The sequence below is a fragment of the Pelodiscus sinensis genome, chromosome 23 (assembly GCF_049634645.1).
Source record: "Pelodiscus sinensis isolate JC-2024 chromosome 23, ASM4963464v1, whole genome shotgun sequence".
Lineage (NCBI taxonomy): Eukaryota > Metazoa > Chordata > Testudines > Trionychidae > Pelodiscus > Pelodiscus sinensis.
Window position 1 is genome coordinate 7,968,471 of NC_134733.1, and position 26,009 is coordinate 7,994,479.

At 50.0% G+C, this 26,009-nt stretch overlaps 1 protein-coding gene across 3 annotated transcripts; it reads left to right on the plus strand.

Annotated features, from left to right (window-relative positions):
- The first annotated feature begins 2,890 nt into the window (after nt 1-2,890).
- DRAXIN (dorsal inhibitory axon guidance protein) lies at nt 2,891-25,988 on the plus strand. 3 transcript variants are annotated; one of them, XM_075906485.1, is made up of 8 exons: nt 2,891-3,200; nt 3,390-3,593; nt 17,166-17,626; nt 19,925-20,112; nt 21,330-21,441; nt 22,588-22,677; nt 22,989-23,078; nt 25,378-25,988. In XM_075906485.1, the coding sequence occupies exons 3-8, from the start codon at nt 17,188-17,190 to the stop codon at nt 25,488-25,490; spliced, it is 1,032 nt and encodes a 343-aa protein (XP_075762600.1). In that variant the 5' UTR covers nt 2,891-3,200; nt 3,390-3,593; nt 17,166-17,187; the 3' UTR covers nt 25,491-25,988. The 3 variants fall into 3 exon arrangements, with proteins under 3 accessions (XP_075762600.1, XP_075762599.1, XP_075762601.1); XM_075906484.1 differs by having other exon boundaries at nt 2,891-3,593; XM_075906486.1 differs by lacking the exons at nt 2,891-3,200; nt 3,390-3,593 and adding an exon at nt 3,934-4,055.
- The last annotated feature ends 21 nt before the right edge of the window (nt 25,989-26,009 follow it).

A 26,009-nucleotide genomic window follows, 5' to 3' on the forward strand; every position in this document is an offset into this window, starting at 1 on the left:
TGTGCATTTGAGTTTTGCTTCCCCCCCCCCCCCCCGGACACACCCCTCATCCCAGGAGTAGCTAGCTGGGCAGCCACTACCGCCTCACCAGGGCTGGAGCTGGGACCAGCTGCAAGGAGGAAGGTGGGACACCAGCTTCCCCAGTGGTGGAGCTGGCAGATGGGGGGAGGGGGCACTGGTGGCTTGCCCTGGGGCTGTTCTCAGGCAGCTACCACCAACTTCCTGGAGCTGGCAGATGCAGGGCGGGCAGTTTACTCAGCCACCACACCTGCCCTGGCTGGAGCTGGAGTTGGGGCTGCACTGCAGCCCCAGAATAAGTTGCTCACCCTGTGAGCAGCCGGGCAGCCACCACCAGTTTCCCCAGAGGTCAGGCAGCTGTTGAACTAGGAAAGTGGGGAGGGGAGAGTCATCCAGTGGCCTAATGGATAAGGTATCAGCCTGAGGTTGTGAGTTCAACTCCACCCTCCCCAGGAAGAGCTGTGCAACACTGGAAGTGGGTGTAACAGACCCTCCATACTTCATGAAATTGACTTATGGACATAGAATCATAGAGCTGGAAGAGACTTTAGAAGTCCAGCCCCCTGCCCAAGCCAGGACAATCCCCATTAAATCAACCCAGCCAGGGCTTCGTCAAGCTAAGACTTAAATACCTCTAGGGATGGAGACTCCACTACTTCCCTAGTAACCCATTCCAGTGCTTCACCACCCTCCTAGGGAAATAGTTTTTCCTAATATCCAACCTGGACCTGGACATGCATAATTCAAAGAGGCTTTGGACAAAATATCTCACGGAATCTATCGATCTTAGTGTCATAACCCACAGAATCGGTCTCTCTTATTGTGGCGTATGTATCATCCTTGTGGGTCAAGTTTGGTATATGGAGCATGGAATGGTTTATGGTTTTAAATGTGCAAATGAAAGCCATTCAGGCTTTTGTCCTCTAAGTCTTATCAGTAGTTGGTCTTAGGAAGTAATATGACTCCCCTAACTGGTAGGGGCTGACCAGGTGATTTTCCATGGAATGATGGAATGTAAAGACAAAGAATTCCCGCCCAAATGGAGGCTAATTGGGATGCAACGTTTTTCAATTCTTGGTCTTTGGCTGGCATAGCACACCCAACAGGATAAGTAAAGACCCCAGGGAAAAGGGGACTTCCCTGATTTGGAGACGTAGCTGGAATAAGAGCAGTTTTAGGGTGAGTTTTTATCAAGTTTGTGATAAGTGTTAGAATTAGCTATGCGGTTTTTGTTATTTTAAATTTGTAATCTGCTTTGCTCTGCCTGTTTTCACTTGTAACCACTTAAATCCTACTGCTTATACTTACCAAAATCACTTTTATTTACTATCAAGCCCAGTGTAAATAATTGTTACCTGGGGAGCAGTCAGTGTGTGCATCCTTTTTCATTGTTAAAGGGGGTTTACCTAAACAATTGAACTGGGGTTCTGATCCCCTATGGGGAGTGGTTTCCTTGGAAGCTGGGCCTAAAACTGCATTCTCCTTGGACCTGAAGTGTTTCAGTGTCTGTATTGCTCCTGGGAGGGGGCACTGATCTGGGCTCTGTGCTTTGGCTGGGGGAGTCCAGGTGAGCTGGCCCAGCAGGACAGGGTGGTGGGAAGCCCCAGAGATCAAGGAGGGGAGTGGCCTTATCAGCACTCCAGGAAGCAGTCTCCAAGAGGGTCTTCTCTGACAGCACCCAGCACAGTAGGGTTGGTCCTCCAGTGGCCAAATGCATGCGGCATCAGCCTGTGGGATTGTGGGTTCAAGTCCCCAGCGCCTGCCCCAGGAGCAACCAGGCAGCCACCACCAGCTTTCCCAGGGCTGGAGCTGTGGTAAGGGTGGGAGCAGACAGGCAGCCACCGTGTGAACCGCTCTTCGGAGTGCTGTCATCTGGCCACAGAGCAAGCTGCCTGCTCTATGAGCAGCCCAGCAGCCACCAGCAGCTTCCCCAGGGCTGGATGGGCTTGGTGGGCAGGTTGCCCCAAGCGACCAGGCCACAATTGGGCAGCGAATTGTTGCTGGCCCCGATTCTGGGGGCAGGAGGTCTAGTCCCTATCTGGCAGCAGGAAGGGCTGGTGGTGCCCCCCCCCTGCTGCGGCATGAGTAGGAAGGGAGGCCACGATTTGGCTGCGGCAACCCTGGCCCAGCCACTGCTACCTGGGTGCAGCAATCTGGCCCCAGGGTCCCCCTACATACTCTACTTCTTATCCCCAGCCCTGCCTCTTGCACCTCCCACATATCCCAATCCCCTGCCCTGAGCCCCTCCTGCACCCCCCGCCCTCTGCCATAACACTCCTGCATGCCTGGGCCCTGCGCCCATCATACACCTGAACCCCCCTGCCCTGAGCCCCTCCTGCACCCCAGCTCAGACTCCTGCACCCCCACATCCCCAGCCTCTTGCCATAAGATTGACAGAAGACAGCCTGAAGCTGTGCACCAAGCTAGATTGGACCAGTGATGATGTGCACTTTAAAGAAATGTATGAAAAGTTGCAGCAGCAGAAGTCCCATTAAACAGCCAGCGAATACGATATTTCATTTATGCCGTTATTAATCACCGTGTCAATGATCAATCGTATTCAGTTGTATATTTTCAGTCGTGCAAATGGGCATTCTTATCTGGCTCTTTGTGGACCATGTGTTCTGAATGTTGATGTAGTTTGGCTCTTTGGTTTGAAAGGGTTGCCGACCCGGTACAGTGTCATGCAGAGCTGTGATTGTTCTCTGGGAGGCTGAGTGACATAAGGACTCTGTAGCTGGGCAGCAGGACTTGGAATCTCTGATACATTTAAGTACTCAATAGTAACATTTAAAAATGGCCAACCCGGATCAGACTAAAGGTCTGTCTAGCCCAGTATCCTGTCTGCCAATGCCAAGTGCCCCAAAGGGAGTAATGATCTCTCCCCTGTCGCCCATTCCTCCATGCCTGGCAACAAGATTTTGCCCAGGATTTAAAACACTGTGGGAAATTGCCTAAATGAGAAATGCTGCCCCATACCGTGTGAAGTTTCTCTCTCCCTCGCCTCTGAGAGGAGATCAGTGGGCTAAGAAGAATGCCAAGTCGCTGGGATGGGCTGATTTCTTTTCTTTACCCAGCCAGAGAGAAAGGAAGGAGGGAAAGGAGGCAATTTGGACGGTGTCAGCCATTTCCTGGGAATTAAAAAAAAATCTGCGGGCGAGAAGCAGCGAGTGAACCCCCGGGTGTGTTGTGACTTGAGGAGATCCGTGGGGATAACTTGATCTGCGCTTTCCCCTGCTAACACAGCTGTCCCCAAGTGTGTGGGGGGGTAATTTCCCCCACCTTTACGTCACTCTCTAGCCGATAGGGGGGATCATCCAACAGCCTAACAACCCCCCCGCCCCGACTATTTGTTCCATCCCATTTGACAGGAATGGAGCCTCATCTCCGCGGGGACTGAGCGCGGGGCAGGCGGGCGCCGGGCAGCCGCTCGCTCCACCAGCTGAGCAGAGCCAGCAGCTGATTGTGTCTCGCGGTCCGCACGCCGCTGGCGGCTCCGCTCCGCTCCGCTCCGGAGGGCTGGTGGGCACCGCAGCGGGGAGCAGCCAGAGCCGCGGACCGGCAGCCGCGCACAGGTGAGGCGTGGCCGTCTGGGACCCACGGACCCCCCCCCCCGCCTCACCTGAGTGGGGGAAAGTTCCCTTCTCGCTCCCACGGGCCGGGCGTCAACTTCTCCCCGGGGGGGGCTCCCTCCTGCCTTTGTTCCTTGCCTTTTGTCTCCGCTCTCCGGGGACCAGCGGCTCCGGGAGCAGCCCGCGGGGGCGCGCCTGGTCTCGGGCACGCGCACCCCCCCTTTTTCCTCCCATTGCCACCACCCCGGCCCTTCTGCACCCCGCTCGCGGAGGCGGCTCCCTCGGAGCCCCCGACTTCCCCCTTCCCGCCCCACCCCTCTCCCCTGGGCTTCCCAGCCGCACATTCCCCCGTTGCCTCCCGCATCGCGCTCCCCGGTCTCCTCCTCTTCTCGGAGGTGGACACCCCCGCTGCCTGCTCCTGCCCTGCCGGCTGGCCCGAGTCCAGAGCGGAGGAGCTGCAGACAGGTAGGCAGCGGGCCCCCCTCCCTGCGCCCCTGGCCTAGCAGCTGGGCTCCTGGGGGGGGGGAATGGACGAGGGACCCCCCCCCCCCCGCACGCGCGCACCTTTCCTGCCCATCCCTCCGCCAGCCGCGTGGGGAGCGCCCGCGGGGCAGGAATGAACCGGCCGCAGAAACATCTCAACTTCCCCGGGGTGCTGCTGGCCGCGGTCTCTCCGGGCTGGCTGGATCAGCCCGCGGCTGGGTGCCTTCCCCCTCTGTTTCTGCGAAGGGAGGGGGGGTCAGCGCCCCGCATCCCCAGGAGACCCACGCCCGCTTCACCATCACCCCCACGCACAGCGGGGTGCTGGGGGGCCCAGCTGTGGGACCCGGAGCGCTGGTGCCTTTAGCCTTTGCCGATGCTTGGGAAGTGGGGGAAGGTTACCCCTTGGCACCCCCTTCCTGCCTGGAGGCGCTCGGTCTGGGGAAGGGGGGGTGGTGACGCGGAGCCCCTGTTCCGGGTTGGTGTCAGGTAAAGTCACTTTTAACCGGCGCTGGCTCAGCTGCAGGGCCGCCCAGAGGGGAGGGCGAGTGGGGCAATTTGCCCCGGGGCCCGCCGGGGCTCCCACGAGAATGTCTGAGACAGGGAGTGCCAGGAAGGGGCCCCCGAAATTGCTTTGCCCCAGGCCCCCTGAATCCTCTGGGCGGCCCTGAGGCTAGTCACTGGCGTCTGGAAATGCTGCAGTTTGACCCATCCAGAGGCACCTCCAGCGCTCTCTTCCGAGTCCGGCCTCTCGCTCGCTCGCAGGGCGCCAGCTGGGCCCCTGATGTCTGGGGTGGCAGCCTCCAGCCGGACGCGATGCTACCATCTGCCCCACAGATGGGTTTCTGAAGGGAGGGCAGAAAGGTGTGCAGCTACCTGGGGAGAGACCTGAGCGATTCGTAGCGCAGCCCAGGGCTTCCTTCAATCAAGATACCTCCCTGACTGGGGCTGGTCTTTGGAGATAGGGCCCTGATTGCTCATCAGCTGCTCTCCCTCTGCCCCCAGTTACCCTGCGAATCAGACACAGAGGCTGTTTCCCTGCTACTTTGAATACTAAGTAGAGGCTCCGGATCATTTTAAGACCCTGGAACGCCATTCAGACTTTGACAGCTTTTCCTATCATAGAATCCTAGAACTGGAAGGGACCCAGAAGTCCTCAAGTCCAGACCCCTGCCTTCAAGGCAGGACCAAGCCCCATCCAGGCCATCCTTGATAGACGTCTATCTAACCTGTTTTTAAATATCTCCAGTGATGGAGATTCCACAACCTCCCTAGGCAATTTATTCCAGTGCTTAGCCACCCTGACAGGTAGGAAGTTTTTCCCAATGTCCAACCTAAGTCTCCTTTGCTGCAATTGAAGCCCATTGCTTCTTGTCCTTTCCCCACTTTTTATTTTCCTCCAATCAATTGTCCAGCTTTCTTTGCCCCTAGATTAACCTATCTCACTGATCTTACATCTCCTTCACTTGCACTTGCTCCATTGTGAAAAGTTACCAAGAAAGGAGCTCCTGGGGTTTTTTTCCTGTTGGTTTTTAGCTAATAATTAGAGAAACCTACACACCTCTCAATTATTCCTTGCTTGTCCTCTAATCTTCTGCTGGTGAAAGGGGGATTGTGATTCCGAATTAAATTATTTTGGCTTTGGCCAATGGCTTATTACAGCTGGTAATGCATCATACAGAATGAATGTGACATTTGTCCTATTCAGACCTGAAGTCTTCCATCAGCCTAGCATTTGACTGGAAATCAGTTGGGAGTTTCATTCCATTTCCAGTGGATAAAACTGTGCATTTCTCTTAGTTCTGATATTTTAAAAATCTGATTTTGTATCACACACGGAATAGTGTCAATATCTTGCTCTAAATGAGCTGACACGTAGGGGCAAATCCCTCCTCTGAAATGATTGAGCATGTTGGGTCAAAGTCCCCCCGAATGCAACTCCACTGGGTGTTTTTTATCAGTCGGCTGATGCTTTTCAGTGAAGCCTGCTGTGTCCTTTCCTATTGATCACTCCGCATTTGTCACTCTGCTTTGTGCATTAAATGAGAGGTTCTTGAGTGCAGTGGTGACAGCAAGTGACTATACCTTGGATGCTAATCTCAGACTCATTGCCATTTTAATCTCATTATTGGGAAGAGGAGACTCCGTTTAATAGCTGGTTGCACGCCTTTCACCAATGATGGCTGTGTCAGCCGCGTTGTGAAGTCCTGGGGGAAAGCAGAGCAAAGGGTATTGCATATTCATCCAGGTGCCCCTCTTTCATTTCCATCTCATGTCCTATCTGTCTGATCCAACCTCTAGGGCCGTGGTCCCCAACCTTTTTATGCATGAAATCACTTTTTGAATTTAAGTGCAATCTGGGATCTACCTTGAACCCTGTCCCTTCTCCAAGGGCCCACCCCTGCTCACTTCACCCTTCCTCCCCCATCCTCACTCACTTTTATCAGGCTGGGGCCAGAGGTTTGGGGTGCAGGAGGGATTCAGGACTGGGCCCGGGGTTTGGAATGTGGGCTCCAGCTGGGCACCACTTACCACAGGTGGCTTCTGTGGTGGTGGTGCAGGGGGCTAAGGCAGGCTTACCCCTACCCTGGCCCTGCACCACTCCCAAAAGCAGCCAGAAAACTCTCTGCTCTGTGGAGATGGGGTATAAGGTGGAGGGAGGGGCACCCTGACATCAGCATCCCCCCTTTCCTCTTCTTCCCGTACCCTGCACAGCAAGCAGGAGGCGCCCAGGAGTGAGCAGAGGGCAGAAGCAGCACGGCAGTACTGAGAGGGGCAGATGAAGTGCCGGCACTTGAAAGCCTCCCAGCCAAACCATCAGGATCACCTGTCAAACGTCCCAAGATCTACCAGTAGATCCCGATCTACTGGTTGGTGACCACTACTCTAGGACATTGGAAGCTCAGTCTTGCAACCCTCAGCCCTGCATCAGTAGGGCTGCTCACACATTCCCAAGGTACAGGTCACAGGGTTGAGGCTCAAGGTAATAGGAAGGCAAAGCTCATCTCTTAGGTAGGAGATGGGGGATTTGCAAGGTGTCCAGCAGCAACTCTCAGTGCCAAACGCCAGAAACTAGTGGCAGGATAGCAAACATATAAATGCAAACCTCCTACCAGCGGTGGATTTAGGGCAGGGCGAGCGGGGCGGCTGCCCCGGGCCCCGCACTTCCTGAGGCCCCGCGCATGCGCCGTGTCATAGGAGGGGCCCTGCAAAATTTCGCTGCCCGGGGCCCCGCGGTGCTGCCCTGGGCCCTGCGGCACTCTCATCCGCCCCTGCCTCCTACTATCTGTGGGCCACGGAAGATGAAATTTCTTGAGTAGTGTTACACATGGGACACTGCATCTCTCTTCAAGTCTTAGGAGGGCAGCACACGGTGAGTTGCATGAAGATGGCTGTTTAAAGAATCTGTATGGCCTGATAGTCAAGCCAGGAGCCTCTTCCTAGCTCTACCACTGATCTGCTGTGGCCAGCCACAAAAGCCAACATTTTCCAGTGGTCCCTGATTTTCCATGTGCCACTTGAGACACCATGGCCCTTATTAGCAGAGGGGATGAGGCAATCCCAACCCCGGAAGCCTGATTTGCCATGGCCTGCTGCTTGGGCAGTCATTCATGCCAATGTGAGTGAGCACGACATGCATGTAAAACCCTGCCCATTTGGCGTGGTAGCATTATATGCTCACTTTGCATGGAGGATAGTGACGACCCAAGAGTCAGGACATGGAGAATCAGGCCCTGAAGGTGTCTTGGGATGAGCATAAAAGAGGGAGATCCCTGGAATTAGGTGTCACTTTCGGAAACTGGGCCTTACCCTTTCTGTGCTGCTCTCTGCCAATTAATAAAACGGGTAAGGTGCTGCCTCTCGATGCATTGTGCTGCTAAGGCTGTAAAGCCCTCTGAGATCCGTGGATGAGAGGGGCCATGGCGGTGCAAAGCATTTACATTAGATCATGTAGGGACAGACCATCTCTGCAATGTAGGTTCAGCAGCAGGCTGCATAGCGGGGAGGGGCAAACATTTGGGCTGCGTCTAGACTGGCATGATTTTCTGCAAATGCTTTTCATGGAAAAGTTTTCCGTTAAAAGCATTTGCGGAAAAGAGCGTCTAGATTGGCACGGATGCTTTTCCGCAAAAGCACTTTTTGCGGAAAAGTGTCCATGCCAATCTAGACGCGCTTTTCTGCAAAACAAATCTGAGCTGTCTACACTGGCCCTTTTGCGCAAAAGGACTTTTGCCCGAACAGGAGCAGCATAGTATTTCCGCAAGAAGCACTGATTTCAGACAGTAGGAAGTCAGTGCTTTTGCGGAAATTCAAGTGGCCAGTGTAGACAGCTGGCAAGTTTTTCCGGAAAAGTAGTTGCTTTTGTGGAAAAACTTGCCAGTCTAGACACAGCCTTAAGGTGTTATGAGTACAATGCAGGAGGCCTTGACATGTGACAGGTATGTATTCTCCCAAAGTCCATTCCAACATGTGTCAGTGCCACAGTCCTTCCACAGCCACGCTATGGGCCACGCTCAGCCCTCATGCAAATGGGCTCCATTTCCCATGAATCCACCGGGAGCTGTGAGCACTTAGGGCATTGTTGAATTTGGCCCTGTGACTTTATTTTGTGTAACGGCTTTTGCTGTAATTGGAAAATGCCACACCAAGTGAGATAAGGACACAGGGCGTAAGACGAGCAGGAGCTGCAGAGAAGAAGGCTCTTTCACCAAATTTGGTGATCAGGGCCAAAGACGAGACCAAGGGCAGATGGATGAAGGGAGCAGGGCTCGGAGACGGGAGGGAAGAAAACTAAGCCAAGTTCATGGACAGTTTGGAAAAGGAGGAGGGCAGTTTTAAAATGGATTCTGAAAGGAACAAGAGTTATGTTAGCTGGCAGTTTGGGCTTTGTTGCCAGCATGAGCTAGTTCTGAGAGAGGATGCACAGAGGCTGTCCTGACAGAAAACCCTTTGCAAAGGGAGTGACAGGGATATGCAAGAAATGCTCCAAGCCAGGCAGGAGGCAAAGAGCATTTCCTATATCAGGCATGCAGGGCGAGGTGTTTGAGATGAGTGCACGTACACTGGGGAGGCTTCTGAAGTGGCAGGGGCCCGGTTCCTGGGAAACATGTGGAGCTCTCCCCAGACTGTGTGTGAAGTTCCCCAGTACTTCCCGACAGAAACAGAAAAACAGATGGAGAGAGCCCCCGCAGGGAAGAGAAATCTCATTTATCCACACAATGCCATCCTCCTGACTCCAGCCTGCTTGCTGTATGCGTGCAAGGCTAGCGCAGAGCTTACTGATTCTATTTTCCTCCAGGCCCTTCACAGACCATCCATCACCCCCCTGATCCTTCCTTCCAGTGAGCCCTGGCCTGGGCTGTTGGGATTCATTGTCTATCCCGTCTGCCATGCACACACCCAGCACACCCACATGATGAGAGAGACATGTACATTTGGTCTCTCCCTGCAGCTTATGTTCCTCTGTCTGGAGCACAGTGAGATGTGTCTGCTGTAGCATTCCTGCGGCACATTAAATTAATTAAAGCCGGGGATAAATCTGGCCCAGGGTTTCTGTTCAATCCGTTTTGATTCAGTCCTGGAGCACACACGCTGGTTCCTCTGTCTTGTCTATCGAGAGTCTCAGCATTCTTTGTTCATGGGCTTAGCACTCCTGCTTCTCCTCCATCTCCACTCCTCAGGATATAGAATGGGAGGTAGGGGGAGTGGTGAGATATTTGAATGAATTTGTCGTTCGTCTGATGTCTTTATCTACACAGCAAATTCACCATGGGCAACATCAGGGCAAACTTCTCCCCCTGTTGACCTTCCAACATGCCCCAAGGAACCACTTTTAAGTGGGGGGCAGGAGATGGCAACATTTCAGCATCACAATCAATCCTTGGTTTCTCTGCAGTCACTGCAAATGACAGAGCACATTAGTGCCAGTTATATTGGAGGGTTCTGTATTATACATACCTGCCCAGGAGGAATTGGGCTGAGACCCAACAAACTCATGTCTCATATAAGTTATTGAACAGTCACTACTAACCTAAGTTGGATTTAAACTGGTGACCGAGTATTGGAAGGCTCTATATTCCCGTAATAATCTCCTAAGCCATTCTGTTTGCAGGGAGGGTAGTTTTTGGACCAGTGGCAGGGTTGGTTGTGTTTATCTGAGATACTTCATTGTGTTAACAGGTGTTTATCCTGCTGGAAATGTTAAGTGGGTCCTGCTCTCTCATGGAGGGTGTGTGTGACTCATTAACCTGCTAGATATAGGGTAGGCAGGAGTGACTCTCTAGGAAAGAGGATCTAGAGCAATGTTTCTCAACCAGTGGTATGAGTACCCTCAGGGGTACTCGAGAGAAGTCTGAGGGGGCACGTCAACACAACTGAAATTTGAAGGAAACTGAATTTTTGTTTTAAGTTTTACAGCGCTTTATTATTTTTGTACTTTTTACACCCCAACATTTCATCACCCGCCCGGCTACGATTAAGTTGTTTAGACAAATGTGTTGCAACGGTAGAAAAAAATTGTGTGTGTCTGAAAACTGTAGGTACTGGGGGTACTTAATTTTTTTTTTAAAGAGGCACTTTATAAAAAAGGGTTAAGAAACACTGATCGAGGACATGGGCTGAGCAGCACAGAGGGAGGAGCCCTGGGAGCAAGCAAGCCCTAGGGAAGTTTATAATCTTTGATTAAGCCTGACTCCAGAAAGGGGGTGAAATTTTGTTTCTATGCTATGCACAACTTTGTTTTAGAGCAGAGAGGGGAAGCTCTTGAAGCAGTTGCCCTTTAACGGAGCAATTATGCTTTTGTCCGTAGAACCCGGCAGGCAGGACAGCAGCATAAACCCTTTTTAGTAACTCTGATGCCAGGTGATCTTTAATAAAATGTTGTATTAATGGCATGAATACTGTAGACCTGTGCCCACTTCCCCATGCCCACAGAACTGGCGCAGCACTGAGGTAGCACTCTAGCCCTGGCAAGACTCCAAACAGTATCACACTCTTAGATCAGCTACTAGGTCAGGGAGAGGGTGCTGCACGTCCCACTTGGTGAAGAGCTGCATTTCAGTTCACAGCAGCATTTAGCCCTGCAGGGTTTTTTTTGGCATCTGATTCTTTGTCATCAGGTCCCCGAAAGAGCTCACAGCAGGGGCCGTGTTAGTGGGAGAGTAAAGAATGTGTGTCTGCATTAGCGACTGTGGTGTGCAGCCTGTTTAATCCCACGTTGTTTCTTCCACTTGGCACTCCCCTGTTTCTCCTGCAGATGAGAAGGCGAGACGTTGTTCCCAGTCCTTAGGATCACGCCCAGAGTTGCCCAGATCCAGATGATTGGCTCCAATTAAAAAAAAAAAAAGATGAAAATGATCTGGACCCAGAGCAACTGTTTTTGCTCAACACCATTTATGGTTTCACTGGTCTTGGCATGGGAACTGCAAATGCGTTGCTAAATGGCTTCCAAGCTGTGACTCTAGATTTTGCATGAACCGAAATGAAATTTTGTAGCATGGCTCTCTCGGGAAGCGAGATATTGTATTCCAGTGCCTCCCAAAGCTGTGCCTAGGCAGGCAGCTTTCTTTGTCCATTAGCAGCCCTAAATAAAGATACGGGCGCTGGCTACGTGGATACTGGTTGGGCCTGAACTTCCAGGGTAGGGGGCTTTTCCTGATGGAGTGAAAAAGCATGGAAGGACTGTGCTTCTGATTTGCCTCCTTCCACTCTCTAAGCCCCCACAAGAAGTAACTGCCGGAAGGTTGTGACAGAATGGCAGGGGAATGAACAAACAGGGCTTTCGCTTGCGGACTGAAGAAGTCCTCCTTATCGCTTGCTCTTGGCAGCCAGGGCTTCCCCTTCTTCCTTTTGTGCTGATGACAAACCCCCACTACCACAGCATGGGCATTTGCAGAGTCTTTTGATTTCATGTCTTTCATGCTTTATTAAGATTGATTCTTCACACACAGGCTGTGTCTAGACTACATGCCTCTGTCGTCAGAGGCATGTAGATTAGACACATAGGCAAAGGCAAATGAAGCCGCGATTTAAGTGATCGCGGCTTCGTTTACATTTACATGGCTGCCACGCTGAGCCAACAAACAGCTGATCAGCTGTTTGTCCGCTCAGCGCGCTAGTCTGGATGCTCCCACACCGACATCAAAGCCCTTTGTCGGCAGCCCCGTTATTCCTCGTGGGACGAGGTTTACCGGGGCTGCCGAGAAAGGGCTTTGATGTTGGCAGGGGAGCGTCCAGACTAGCAGCGAGTCGACAAACAGCTGATCAGCTGTTTGTCGGCTCAGCGCGGCAGCCATGTAAATGTAAATGAAGCCGCGATCATTTAAATTGCGGCTTCATTTGCCCTTGCCAAAACAACAAATCTACATGGCTCCGTCGACGGAGCCATGTAGTTTAGACGTACCCACAGACACAGACACAGACACAGACACAGACACACTCTCTCTCTCTCTCTCTCTCTCTCTCTCTCTTCCCCCCCCCCCCCCCCCCCACCGAAGTCATGTTTTTCTGGCATCTAACCCTCAGAAAGCTGAGATGGTCCGAGGGAGAGGGCTTCTTTATCCCATCTCAGGGCCAGATTCTGCTCTCTGTAATGCAGCTGTGAGTGCAGAGGAGGCTTCAGGGGAGACACTCTGGATTTACACCAAATCTGCATCATAATTTGAACCTTAGGGTACGTCTACACTTGCTCCCTAGTTTGAACTAGGGGTGCAAATGTAGCCAACCGAAATTGCTAATGAAGTGGGGATTTAAATATCCTGCGCTTCATTAGCATAATCTCGCCCATGCGCTATTCTGGTCGCCAGCTGATTCGAACCAGGAAGATGCGTTAGTTTGAACCAAAGGGTTTGATTCAAACTAACCGGAGCGCACTTCCTGGTTCAAATCAGCTGGCGAGTGGAATAGCACGTTGGTAAGATTACGCTAATGAAGCGCAGGATATTTAAATCCCCCCTTCATTAGCAATTTCGGTCGGCTACCTTTGCATCCCTAGTTCGAACTAGGGAGCAAGTGTAGATGTACCCTGAGGGAAAATCTCTTAATTGGGGTGGAAGAAAATCTCATGCCTCCTGTGACTGGCTTCATGAGGCAGCAGTGGGGCTGGCATCTAAGGAGATGCTAGCTGTTCCTCTCCTCTGCTGTTCCTAACCCTAACCTTAACCCTTTGCTTTTCCTTTCCTGTTGACTCTAGCTGGACAATCGGTAGAGGCTGCCTGGAACGTGAAAGCTTCATGGCTGCAGTGCAGGGTGTGAGGTTTAGTCATTGCAGGAATGTAGTTTAGGATGTGCTCACTGGGAGTTAGGATGATCAACAGGGCTTGACAAATAATAGAATCTACTCGCCCGTGGCGAGTAGATTGTAACCCGGAAGAGCTGGTTTCGGGCGATCTGTGCATGCGAGCCCTGATGATCAGACTTCCTGATATTATCAGGACCATCCCGATAGCAGGGGCTTTGTCTTATAAACTCAACGACACCCCCCATTATGCCTCTGGGGGAAAAAAGGTGTCTTGGTTTTTCACATTTGCTATTTGGGAGTGGGGAGTGGGGAATGAATCAGGAGTCAAGAGGATTAGGGGAAGGAAAGATGTGGGGTGCCAAGTTCTGCACCCCCAAAGAGACACAGTTACTCCTTGGCGATATAGTTCTTGTTTCAGCCTCATGTGAAGCTGAAGCCTACCAGGCTCCAAGTAAGCCCTGGGAACTTTTCTGGTGACCTAGCCCAGCAGAGGAGAAAAAGCTGCAATTCAATTCTAAAGATGGTATTTTTCTGTGTGGTCACATATGAGCACAACCCCAGCTTCTGTGTCCTCAGGGATTGAGCTTCCCATTGCTCTGTTCAAACATGTATATTGCCCAGACTAGGGTGGTTAAGGGTTAGTGTTACTGATTAACCAGACCTTGCCCATTAACTCTGGCAGTGGCCAGCCTCACCAGGCTAGTCCTGGTGAGGCCAGTGAGCCGGGCAGCAGGACTCCACAGTTGCAGCATGCTGGATGGTGGGACTTAGGTTAAAACAGTTAACCAGTTAAGTGCTATGATGTAACCAATTAATTGATGTAAGATCCCTAGCCCAGATTCAGGGAAACCAGCATCCTCAATGTCATGGTGATGGTTAATGGTACTTCTGTTAATACACTTGAAAGACTTACGAAGTCTTCTCAGTGGAAAAAGATTGATTTTGCAGGGGTGGGGGGAGGGATGAGAAGAGATGTACCTGATCGGGACAAGGATTGATTGTATGATGGTCTGAAGACCTATCTTAGAACAAAAGATTGAGCAGTAAAGAAGCCACCTGAAAAATCTGCATACAAAGAGAAATAAATAAAATGACTTTGACATCGCCATTCCATTGAAGGATCGCAAAGGGCTTTACTGATCTAACCAGCCTCCTGATTCCAATGACACAACAGCCCCATTTCACAGATGGAGTAACTGAGGCAAGGAGAGGTTAAAGTGACTTACTCAAAGCCACAGAGTGAGTGTCTGCCACAGCAGGGACTGGAACCCCAGAATAACAGCCCAACGTCCCAGTCCCCTCTTCAGAACACAAGAAAGCCATCCCACCATGGTACAGCCGACATAGACAGGGCCATCCTTCCCCACACAGAATACGCAGCTGTGTAGGACACCTGAAAATGTGGGGCACCACTGGGTCTTAATGTCCAGCCACCTCTTCTTCCTATCCATGTTCTGTGGCTTCACTCCCACTGGAGAGGCTCTAGTTAATGTACAACTGAAAAAGCAGAACCCTGAACCCGTGACAGAGCCATTCAAGTGGTAATGAAGGCGTTTGACAGGCATTTGCCAACCCCAGGTACAGACTGTCAGTTTCTGACTGTATTGTGTTCGTTGACAGGACCTTGGTTTAAAATTTGCTTTAAAACTATTTCTTTCAAAACTGTTTTTGAATGTTATAAAATCACATCTCTAAAAAAGTCATCCCATCCCCCCATCACACATAGGGGCACCAGTTTAATAGTGCTGCGTAGGGCCCCATAGAGCCGAAGGACGGCCCTGAACACAGAAGACGACGAGAATTCATCTGTGGCCTGGCTATTCAGTGGGGCACGTCCAGGGTTTACTTGGGCCCTGCTTTGCTTTAGCTTCTCTGGTAGCATCTCTTGAGTGGCTCAGGCCCATCACTTGCCCTGCGAGGCCACCATCTGCTTCTTGGGCTGATATCTTCATCTCAAGCAAGCCAGCTGTGAGGAGGCTCACAATGCCAGCCAGTCTGGCAGGCAGCCCCAGAGCAACAGCTGGTGCTGGGCCACCTCGCCATAGCCTGAAGGAACTAGGATTGCATCTCTCTGCCCCTCAGATGGCAGGAGGCGAACAGGAAGGGTAGGGGGGCTTGTCAGAAATCAAAGGGAGGCATCACCATTGATTAATTGCCTTCATTTGCATATGAAACTGGAACCTCTTGTCCCCTTCAGGCCTGACACGTGCTGCTGTAACCAAGGCTGCAATAGGATGAGCTAACTCAGGAAGGACTCATTCATTGCCAGACTTGGGCGTCTTCACACTGTGTTCTGGATCAGTCCTGAATCTTGGCCTTCCTCCCACTCCATACATCGTATCAAGCAAGCCAGATGCGAGGAGGCCCAGAATGTCAACCTGTCTGGCCTCCCACTTTGCTCCGTCCAATCAGGACCTTCCATATTCATTGCCCGTGGCCCCGCCTGCACATTAGAGTTATTTAAGCCTTGTGTCCCACCTGATGTGAGGTGGGGCTGAGCTGCAAACCTGCCTCTGGACTCCCACTTCCCCCAAAGATCAGGGCTCTGCCTGTCATATGAGGTTGGTATTAGTGTGCAAATGGACTGACCATCAGTTTGACCGAAATCAAAGAAACTGCTCATTTAGGCCAGTTTTATATACACAAATATACGACCCCTCACCTCTCTGGGGAAAAAATGTGTCTTGATTTTTCACATTTGCTCTCTGGTCACCCTCTTAGGAGCGGGGAGAAATGGCTCAGGAATTCTAGCTCACAATGTCCCCTTTACTCATTCTCAGGGTACGTCTACACTGTGGGGTTTTTCCAGAATACCCCCGACTCCGCCACGTCCAGGGAACACATTTGCTCTTTTTTTAAAAAAAAAAAACGGAAGTGCAAATGCACTCTTTCAGAAGCCTTGTCTTCTTCATTCCACAAGGAAGAAGGGATCTTCCAAAAGAGGGGGCTTTTCCAAAATTTGGCCCAGTGTAGACGGGCCAAATTTTGGAAAAACCTCTTCCAAAAAAAAAAATCAGAAAAAGCTGTAGTGTGGACCTAGCCTCAGACTCACTTCTCATTCATGTTAAGTCACCATTCTGCGAACAGGAGAATCTGTATCAGGGAGGCAAGGGCAGAGTCAGTGTTTTCCCATGCACCTGGTTCATTGACGGAACAATGTCTTTTCTGTGGCTGTTTTTCTTGATGTAAGGTTTTGCTAAATGCAGGATCTGCAAGGGTTGCATTCTCTTTGCAAGGAGGAGACATGGAACAGGGTGAGTAAATTCAGCATGTGATCATACTGCCTTTTGGGGCACGCTCTGTTTGCTGCTTACCTTCTTAAATTGGCAGTGCGGCCTACAAGGTGGAGAGCAAGAGTGGGTGTCAGGGCACCTGAATTCTGTTCCCAGCTCTGCCACTTTGTGATGTTGGACAAAGCACTTAATTTCTTTGTGTTTCTCCCTGTTTCCCCAGAGGGAATTATAACACTTGACAGTCTTTGTAAAGCATGTTGAGAGTCTCAGATTAAAGCCACATTTGGTGAAACTGAAAGGCAAAAGATTTCAAACTGATAAAAGAAGAGGCTTTTTTCCCCATAATGCACAGCTGGCCTCTGGAACTCATTGCCACATGATATCATGCAGTCCAAGAGCATACCAGGGTGAAACTTTTATATGGCTAACAAGAACCTCCAGAGCAGTGCTATTAAGGGTTAGAAAGACAGTTTCCCAAGGCTAGATTGCAGCTATGGGACCAATGACTGATGTTTTTAAAGGACCTGTCTCACCCATGGGAGGAGGGCAGGAAGAAAGGGGTTTTGTGACTCCACAAGGTTGGATTCTTTGAAGAACTTGATGTTGCTTATATGTTTTCCTCAGGTGTGGTGAGGCACCCAGAATTATGGCATCTTCCTCCTGCTCCTTGTCCTCTTTCTTTTTCTTCTGTGTCCTGGTTCTCTCTGATGTCTGCCCAGTGGACTCCCTGGATGCAAACACCCCAGAGAATACCAACCACCTTCAAAACCAGGAGCTGTGGCCGCATCCAGCAGGACCCCATCACAGACATGGCACAGCCAGGAAGGACAGAGCCCCTGGCGTGTCTTCCCGAGGGCACGTGTCCGGAGAGGAGGCCTTCAGGCTGGCAAGTGGGATGCCAGCGGGGGAGAACCAGGGAGCAATCCAACAGCCTGCTGCCCTGAAGCAGCAGAAGGACGTGTTTCTGGGCTTTGAGTTCCCATATCCTGAGAGGGAGAACCAGTCCCCTGGATTGGAGAGGGGGAAGAAGCAGAACCGGGAGCACCGGCGGCACAGCCGCAGGGAAAGGCTGAAACAACACAGAGGTAGCAGAACCCTAAGGGACCCAAAGGGCTTATGGTCTCCTTGCTGCTTCAGGGGGCAAAGTGTATGCATGTGTGGCTGGGGAGGGGCAATGTGTGGTTGGAAGTGGCTGAGGAGAGAGTGTGGTGGCGAAGAGGCAGCATGAGAAGGGAGGGGCAGGGTGTTAGGGTGGTTCGGGGTGAGGGAGGAAGGTGAGGGGGGATGGGCACTGTGTGTGTGTGTGTGTGCGTGTGTGTGGAGGATGTCTGGGGCAGTGGGTGTGGCTGGTGTGAGTGGCAGTGTTCCCTCTAAGCTGTGTTCCCTCTGACTGGGTGGGGCTGATTAATCACCTGTGAAGCAGTGCTGCCATGCAGCTTAGGGGGAACACCGGGGAGTGAGCATATGTACAACATATGCACAAAAATGTGAAAGCGTTGAAATGTCAGGTCATCACAATTCATTGCTGGTTTGTACAAATGATTTGATTTTGGGAGAGAAGGAAGCCCTGCAATTTCATGGGGCTTGGGGTGTAGTTTGGGGGATTTTATTGCTGCTTTTGCTCCGCTGATCCAGTCTACTACCACATCTCAGACATGTTCAACATCTCCAAGCTTGACCTTGGAACATTGCCAGAATTGGAAATTAATACATACATAAAAATAATGTGGATGGAACATCTATTTTTTAAATTAATGTGTTTAATTTTGTTTCAAAACTTGAATTCTCATGATTTCCAGTCAAACCAATTGAGCAAAGTTGTGTGAAATATGTACGTTTTGCTGGTGCAAACTGAAAAAACAGAGTTTAAAAGTCACTTTAATTTAACAAGGGGGCTGCTTTGTCTCTTCATTCAAGCTGGAGAGTAGCTGTAGGACCAGTGAGTCCCACATAACTCTGGGGGGTGGTTCCTTAGTTGGTATAAGTCAGCATAACTCCATGCAGTTACGCCAATTTACACTATTTGAGAATCTAGCTTCTGATATTTCCCTGGGCTCATCTCACTCCCTTCCTGCCCCCCCTAAAGAAAAAGCACTTGGTTCCTTTGTTATGGGACTGACAGCTTCAGACAAGGTCTGAGTGGGAGAACACAGAGCACAGTAGCTGGTTCAGGCGGTATTTTTCCCAGACTGTAGCACAGGCCTTGCAACCTTCTTGTGCAGACATAAGTTGAACTGTAGGGGTGTGTCTAAACTACATGGTTCCATCGATGGAGCCATGTAGATTAGGCTGATCAGCAAAGGGAAATGAAGCCGCTATTTAAATAATCGCGGCTTCATTTAAATTTACATGGCTGCCGCGCTGAGCCGACAAACAGCTGATCAGCTGTTTGTCGGCTCAGCGCCCTAGTCTGGACACTCCCGTGCCGACATGAAAGCCCTTTATCGACCTCCCCGTTATGCCTCGTAGGATGAGGTTTACCGGGGAGGTCGATAAAGGGCTTTCATGCCGGCAGGGGAGCGTCCAGACTAGCGCGCTGAGCCGACAAACAGCTGATTAGCTGTTTGTTAGCTCAGTGCAGCAGCCATTTAAATTTAAATGAAGCCACAATTATTTAAATCACGGCTTCATTTCCCTTTGCCGAACAAACAAATCTACATGGCTCCATCGATGGAGCCATGTAGTTTAAACGTACCCTTGGTGTAAATTTAAACGGATTTAGTTAAAACAGCACAAAAGGCTGTGTGGACATTATTACTTCAGTTTATCATAATCAGTCAATGAGGAACAGGTTTAAACAAAACCAAAATAAACTCCAACTGAAATTAGTGTGTGCACAGTGGTTTGCAGTGGCTTAACTACTTTGGTTTCAAACGGATGTAAATTAAATTGATACAGTTTAATTATTAAGGGTGGACTACTTACAAGCGCTTAGCATTGGCCTTACTCTACTCATACTGACTTCCCTGAGCACTGACTGAATCCCATTACATAGCATTAAATCCGCGGCCGTGCACTGTTTCTTTTTACAGAATTGCCAGATAAACTCTTTGGCACAGGAATTATTTTGCTCTGTTTGTACAGCACCAGTCATCTGGCTATGGAGCCTTCTTGGCACCACTGCAATATACATTAATAATCATCATCATCAATAAAAGCCTGTGTCAGCCCCTTCAGAATTTCCCCTGGCAGAGATGGATTTGAACTGCTTCCCCCATCCCACACTTCAAGGTTCAAGTGCATGTGATGTCTGGCTTCAGATTCAAAGGCTGTAGGTGGTGTTGCAATATAGCTTTTCCCATGGAAAATGCCAGTTCTCTTGTGGCCCCTAGCAAGGAAAGGGATGAGGAAGATGAAGCTGTTGTCTTTGTCACCTTCTATAGGCAAAGGCCCTGACCCTGGGCCAAGCTCGCTGTATAAGAAGCCTGAAAGCCTTGAGGGGCACTTGCAAAACCTGCAGTTGGAGGAATCCACGGGCCTGGCTCCCACCATGCTCCTCTTCACCGTGCTGGAGACAGCAGTTTCTACTGATGATCCTCCAGCTCTTCCAGCTACATCCCTTCGGCCCCAGGTAAAGGTGCATCTGTGATGGGTTACCTCTCAGTCCTTGGTGCCACCTCATATACTTGGGTACCACTGAGCTCCCCTGTTCCACCAGCCTGGGCTCCCTCACCCAATCCTGATGCAGGCTGTAAAGCCACACTAGAACACACACCTAGCATCAGAAAGACACAAACACTCAGCTCTGCATGGGAAGACTCAGCTAGAGAATTGCCCAGCCCTCAAGTGCACAACCTCCTGGAGTGCAAATGCAAAGTTGTATCATCTTGCATTGTACAGTTTAAGCTCATGAAATTCCCACCCTCCCCCATTGTGGAGGAAGATGTGCACAGTTTTTTGCCCCGCCCCCACCCCCAGTTATGGATTCCACAAACTGGTTTTAGAGAAAACAAAACCAGATTATAAGGGATAGCAAACAGATCAAAGCAGATTAGCCAGCACATAAAAGTTAAATGCAATATAAGTTCAGATACTTAAAAAAAAAAAACCAACCCCTGGTACAGTAATTTTTCATCCTAAATGCTGTTTTGAAGCTTAAAACTCCAGATATTCCTTTCACAGGCCAGAGCCTTTTCCAGTTGGGACTCAGTCCTTTCCCACCCCCTTTGTCTTTGTTCTGTAGATCTTTCCAGGCCAGCCATCATCCTGGGTGGGGGATTCAGTGAAGAATGAACCAAAATTAACTCACTTCCCTGCCTTGAATAGGATTTACATATGGCGGGAATCCTTTGTGTCCCAGTTTGAGCCTCACTCCCTATCAGTGGAAAAAATACTAATAGTCCAAGGTGGGGTCACACGACTCTGCAGTATCAAAGCAACTGTAAGTCAAAAGTTGTTTGCAGCATCCCAGGAAACTTCTCAGATAGGTGGGAGACTAGCACCTTCAAAGTCCGATGGACCAGGCTGTTTGCTTTCCCACAACTGTAATCAGTACATAGGCAATATTCCCAACTTCAGATACAAAAATGATGCATGCATATAAATAGGATACTCATAGTCAGTACATCCTAACCTTTCCAGTGATACCTTATATGATCCATCCTGCATCATATACTAGTTATGTCTTATTCATATAACAATATCTATGTGAAGAACGGGGGCACCGTGTCAAACCCACCACTGCCACTGAGACTTTCTGGGGGGTAATGTCTTCAAAGCACCTGCCAAACTTTGCCTGTGGGGTCCTACAAAAGGGCAGACTCTTGCCTTGCTTCTTGTCATATGCAGGTCCGTGCCAGGCATGATGGGGACGTGATGCCCACCCTGGATATGGCTCTATTTGATTGGACAGATTATGAAGACCTCAGGCCAGAAATGTGGCCATCTGCCAAGAAGAAAGGTATCAGACTTTCATGGGGTCCACTATTGCCACCTGTACCCTCTACGCTCCTTCTAAGTCTTGAGGTTCCCAGCTATCCAAAAAACCGAAGGACAGACTTGGCAGCGGGAGAGAGGGAGAGGTGTAAGAGAAAGAGCCAATGAGTTTAAAGTTGTCTCATTGCAGCTGATTCTACCTATAAGACCCCTACCGTGGCTGTACCCGGACTGTCAACATGAGGATGCACATTTTAGCTTTATAAACTTCCATGCAAATACACAGACACATTGCTAGTGCCATGTAAAACCCTTAGTCTACCACAAAGGACATTTTGATGGAGTAAGACATGGATTTGCCAATTTCTTCCTTTTATTTTATTATCTGATGTGCATCCTGTTATAACAACAAGGCGTTCTTGAAGACTTGGATAAAGACTTGGATAAAGACTAACATGGCTACCTCTCTGAATCTTGTCATCCTGCCATAGTCCTTTCAAGTCTCCATACTGAAAGCAAACCACACCTCTGTTCTGTAGAGTGGTGTATCTGGTATAGTCAGGTTTATCTGCAAAGAGAACAGTGTTAGTGTCAATGGCTAAGGATGCTGTGATTGCTTTTCAAGAGCTAATCCACCAGTTTAGATATTGAAAGTATTATTTGTATAACTATCTCAATTAGCTATGACCGATTCTTTAGGCTCCCCTAAATCCTCCCTCTATTGACTTGTATTTCGTGATCTGGAGCAATTTGCCCCTAGCGGGTCCAGAAGATGTGGTTTGGGTTAGGTTCAGTGGGAGGGAGAGTTCAATAAGCAACAAAGCCTGTGAGAAGCAGAGAGGAGACTGAAACTGTGACATTTAGAGAAGTTCTGCTCCAGATCCAAAGTTAGAGGCTATTTAGATCTAGGGATGGTTTGATTTGGGCCTTTCTCTAGGAAGGAATGCTGATCTTGGAAGCTTTCAAAGTCCGTCTGTTCCACATAAGCAATGGTGGTTCTGGTCATTTGCAGTAGTGAGAGGGAACATGGGAGAAGGTCAAAGGTAGTTTAGCACCTGCTAAAGAAATGTTACTACTTCACTAGCCCAGACTGCAGGGTTCAGCCCGGTTCAGGCTGCTGGAAATGATACTGTCCCATCAAATTCCACCAGCTATTTGCTCTTCTCCGTAGAGAAACACCGTAGTAAGAGCCCTAGCAGTGGGAATGAAACCATGGAGGCTGAAGGAGAACCATGTGACCATCACCTTGACTGCCTCCCAGGTGAGCACTGTAAAAAGGAATTCATTTCTTGCAGAGTTGGTTGCACACTCTGGAGGGTCAGAAATCCAGGCCTAGTTTCTGTGACTGGGTTTGGGAGGAGAGGGACGCCCACCTCTAATTTATCCTAACGTTGAGAAATGGGTGGTGTGCTGAGGTGAGCGTGAAAACTCCTGGGAACATCCACAGTCCGAGAATGCACTGGGGCTGTGACTGGGAGGAATTCCTGCTCAAGATGGGTGCCAGTGGGGAGATAATTCAACTGCATTCCTTCTTCATTGACCATATTGATGGCTCACTCGCTGTGTTGGCAGGATCCTGCTGTGACTTGCGTGAGCACCTCTGCAAACCACACAATCGAGGCCTTAACAACAAGTGTTACGATGACTGCATGTGTGCTCAAGGTGAGTTCAGCTCGTTGCTGGTGGGAGACCTCCACGTACTTGTCTTCCACTTAGCACTGGTTCAATGGCTGGCTACAGAGTTTAAAGAGAGGCAATAGGGCCTAGTGGTTTGAGAGCCTGAGTTCTAATTGTGTCTCTGCCATTAAATTACTGAACTTCCATCTTCAATCTCTCCATTTTGCCATCTGCAGAGTAGGGAAATTAATCTCTCCAGATCCGTCTCACCTGAGGAGTGTGAGCAATAATCCATCAAAGTCTGTAAGGGGCTTTGAAGGTACACTGTGCTATTTACTTTCCAGCTAGATTTTTCTTAGGGGTGTATGTTGTAGCAGGATACGCCAGATCCAGGACTTTATTCAAACAGGATGCAGTGATTCATTGGCTTCTATGGAAACCCCAGTGCTCCAGGCCCTGTCTCGTGTTTAGACTGAGTAAGTTAATGCCAAGTGTGTATTCCTCGTGGTATACCAATATCCCATGAGCAATGGTACTAGGATAAATTTGCAGTTGAGCGCAGCTCTGATCATATGTATTTTTGTCATGGGAGAACTGAACAGCCTGGGGGCCTTGGGAATGATCCACATAAATTTTCCTCTCAGGTCTGAATACAGCTCAGAGCAGTGGTATCCACATACAAGTACCCTCCACTCAGTGACCTGTGACATCACTCCAGTTCTCAGTGGACAACTGCCCACACCATAAAATCCAGCGCTCAAAGGCAATTTTGTTGGCTGTCTCATGGCAGAAGCCAGGGAGACTGAAGTCCCCTCTCACCTCTGTAAGGGGAATCTTTCTAGGTCGGGGGTGGGGAAGCTTTTACTGACCAACCTGTGAGGCTCTAGTCACCAGGGCTGTCCATGAAGCACCTTCCAGAAATACCCATGGCCAGATCCAAAGGCTATGTCTTCACTTGCTGCACCGAACATCAATCTGGCATTCAATTTAGTGGGTCTAATTAAGACCTGCTAAATCAAATGCTGAGGGCGCCCCCTGTCAGCATCACTACTCCTGGCAGTCATGAGGAGTAAGGGAAGCAGACGGGAGTGTTTGCTCCTGACGGCCTCACACCGTGAAGTCAGCGCCAAGCTCGGCTTAAGGTATGTTGACTCCAGCTATGTTATTTACATACCTTAAGCCGACCTTCCAGTATAGACCTGGCCTAAGCTATTGTACATCATTGTTGTCAGCGGAGCTGCCATCTGGGCCAATGTTCTAATTACTTTTCTCATTTGTAAAGCAAGGACAAGAGGCTGACTAAAAAGAGGCACCAAATGACAAATGTGCCAAGTCCCAGCTGAAGAGGAATTACTTGGGCAAATTCCCAGGGTGAAACACTTATTCTGAAGGTAGAATAGTGATAGAGATGCAGCCGTGTTAGTCTGGTCTAGCTGAAACGAAAGACAGGAGAATGCAGCACTTTAAAGACTAACAAGATGCTGCATGCGCCTGTCTTTTATTCTGAAGGCTGTTCGTTGTTATCTTTTTAAAACAGAGGCTGCTTTCCTAGCATACAACTCTTACTTCTTCCCCAAAGGCTGTATCAGCCAGCATCTCATATCCTCCACACTTTAGGACCTGATCCAAAACCCATAGGAGTCAATGGAAAGGCTCTATGAACTCTAATGGGTTTTGGAATGGGCCCTCAGTTGCTGCTGTCAAAAGCCTCTGCCTCCTCTCGTGAAGTGTAAGAGCAATAAATAGCAAGGGGAGGTCCCCGACCGTTGCAACTACCATAGCCCCACATTAATCTACGGCAATTTCCCAGTGGAGAGATCACTTAGACTGGAATAGGGGGAAACCAAGCGGAACTTCCATAATGCTCACTGACAACAATAAGGGAAATCCATCGGCATTACAGAAGAGCCCGCGAAACACTCTGCACAGGTGAAACCTCAGCCATAAATGAAGTCGCGTCACCTTAGATCAGTGAGCTAAGTAGCATCTAGTGCAAGTCACAAGAAAACAATAAACTGTGAAAAGTCAAACTCAGAGGATGGGACTTGGCTGCCATTCTGGTCCAAGTAGTTCAGCCAACTCTACATTCGTGGGATAGTCCCCATTGAAGTGAGTTCTGCCAGTGACTCTGTGTCACCATGCGTGACATGTCCTCACTGCTGAGTTGCCTCCACCTCCCCCACTGTAAGACGAGGACCAGCCTAATGCCTTGAAAGCTCTGTTCACCAGCGCGCACGCAGATGTGCATATAATTCTCTGTGTGTGCACGCGCCCACTCATCCCCCGCCCCGAGGACTCCCCAAACCAGACCATCGCACGCTCATCCTCTGTGTCTTCCATGCAGGGCTACGTTGTTATGCCAAATTTCACCGGAACCGAAGAGTGACCCGAAGGAAAGGGCGTTGTGTGGAGCCAGAGTCGGCCAGCGGTGATCAGGGATCGTTCATCAATGTGTAGAAGGGGGGGGGGGGCAGAGATTCATTTCCAGCCTGGAGGGTCAGGGACAAGTTATTTATAACTAGCAATGGGGAGGGGTGGGGGAAATCTCAACCAAATGATTGAAGCTGCAGGCTCTGATCTTGCAGAGTCCCAACAAGGGGTGATGATCTGGTGAGGATTTGAGGGTAGTTTTCAACTTTTCCTATCCCAGGACATCTCTCCCATCTCACTGGGGCAGAGTGATCGTGGCCCCCTGACACCTGTCCATGAGCCTTGGATTGAGAACCTCTGAAAATCATGCAGCTCTCACTCATTTGGGTCTCCTTTGGAGTGCGGGTTTTTTAATGATTATTTTTAGGAGCTTTCTGGGGAAATGCCCTTTTCCTAGTGAATGGAAAATAGTTTCTGGTGACGGAAGGTGGGGGAAGGCTGTTCCCCTGTAGTGCACCCTGTGACGTGTTGCATGTGTGTGTGATTGCGATGTAAATAAAAAGGTGATAGTTCTCTTTTGCCCAACTCTTTTTGCTTCCTTGCCTG

Bases quoted from the DNA above. Each gene is read 5' to 3' on its own strand.
- DRAXIN (XM_075906484.1), top strand. From the start codon at position 17,188: ATGGCATCTTCCTCCTGCTCCTTGTCCTCTTTCTTTTTCTTCTGTGTC. The intron at 21,442-22,587 runs GTATCAGACTTT...TCTTCTCCGTAG, and splicing joins GCCATCTGCCAAGAAGAAAG to AGAAACACCGTAGTAAGAGC. The intron at 23,079-25,377 runs GTGAGTTCAGCT...TCTTCCATGCAG, and splicing joins TGACTGCATGTGTGCTCAAG to GGCTACGTTGTTATGCCAAA.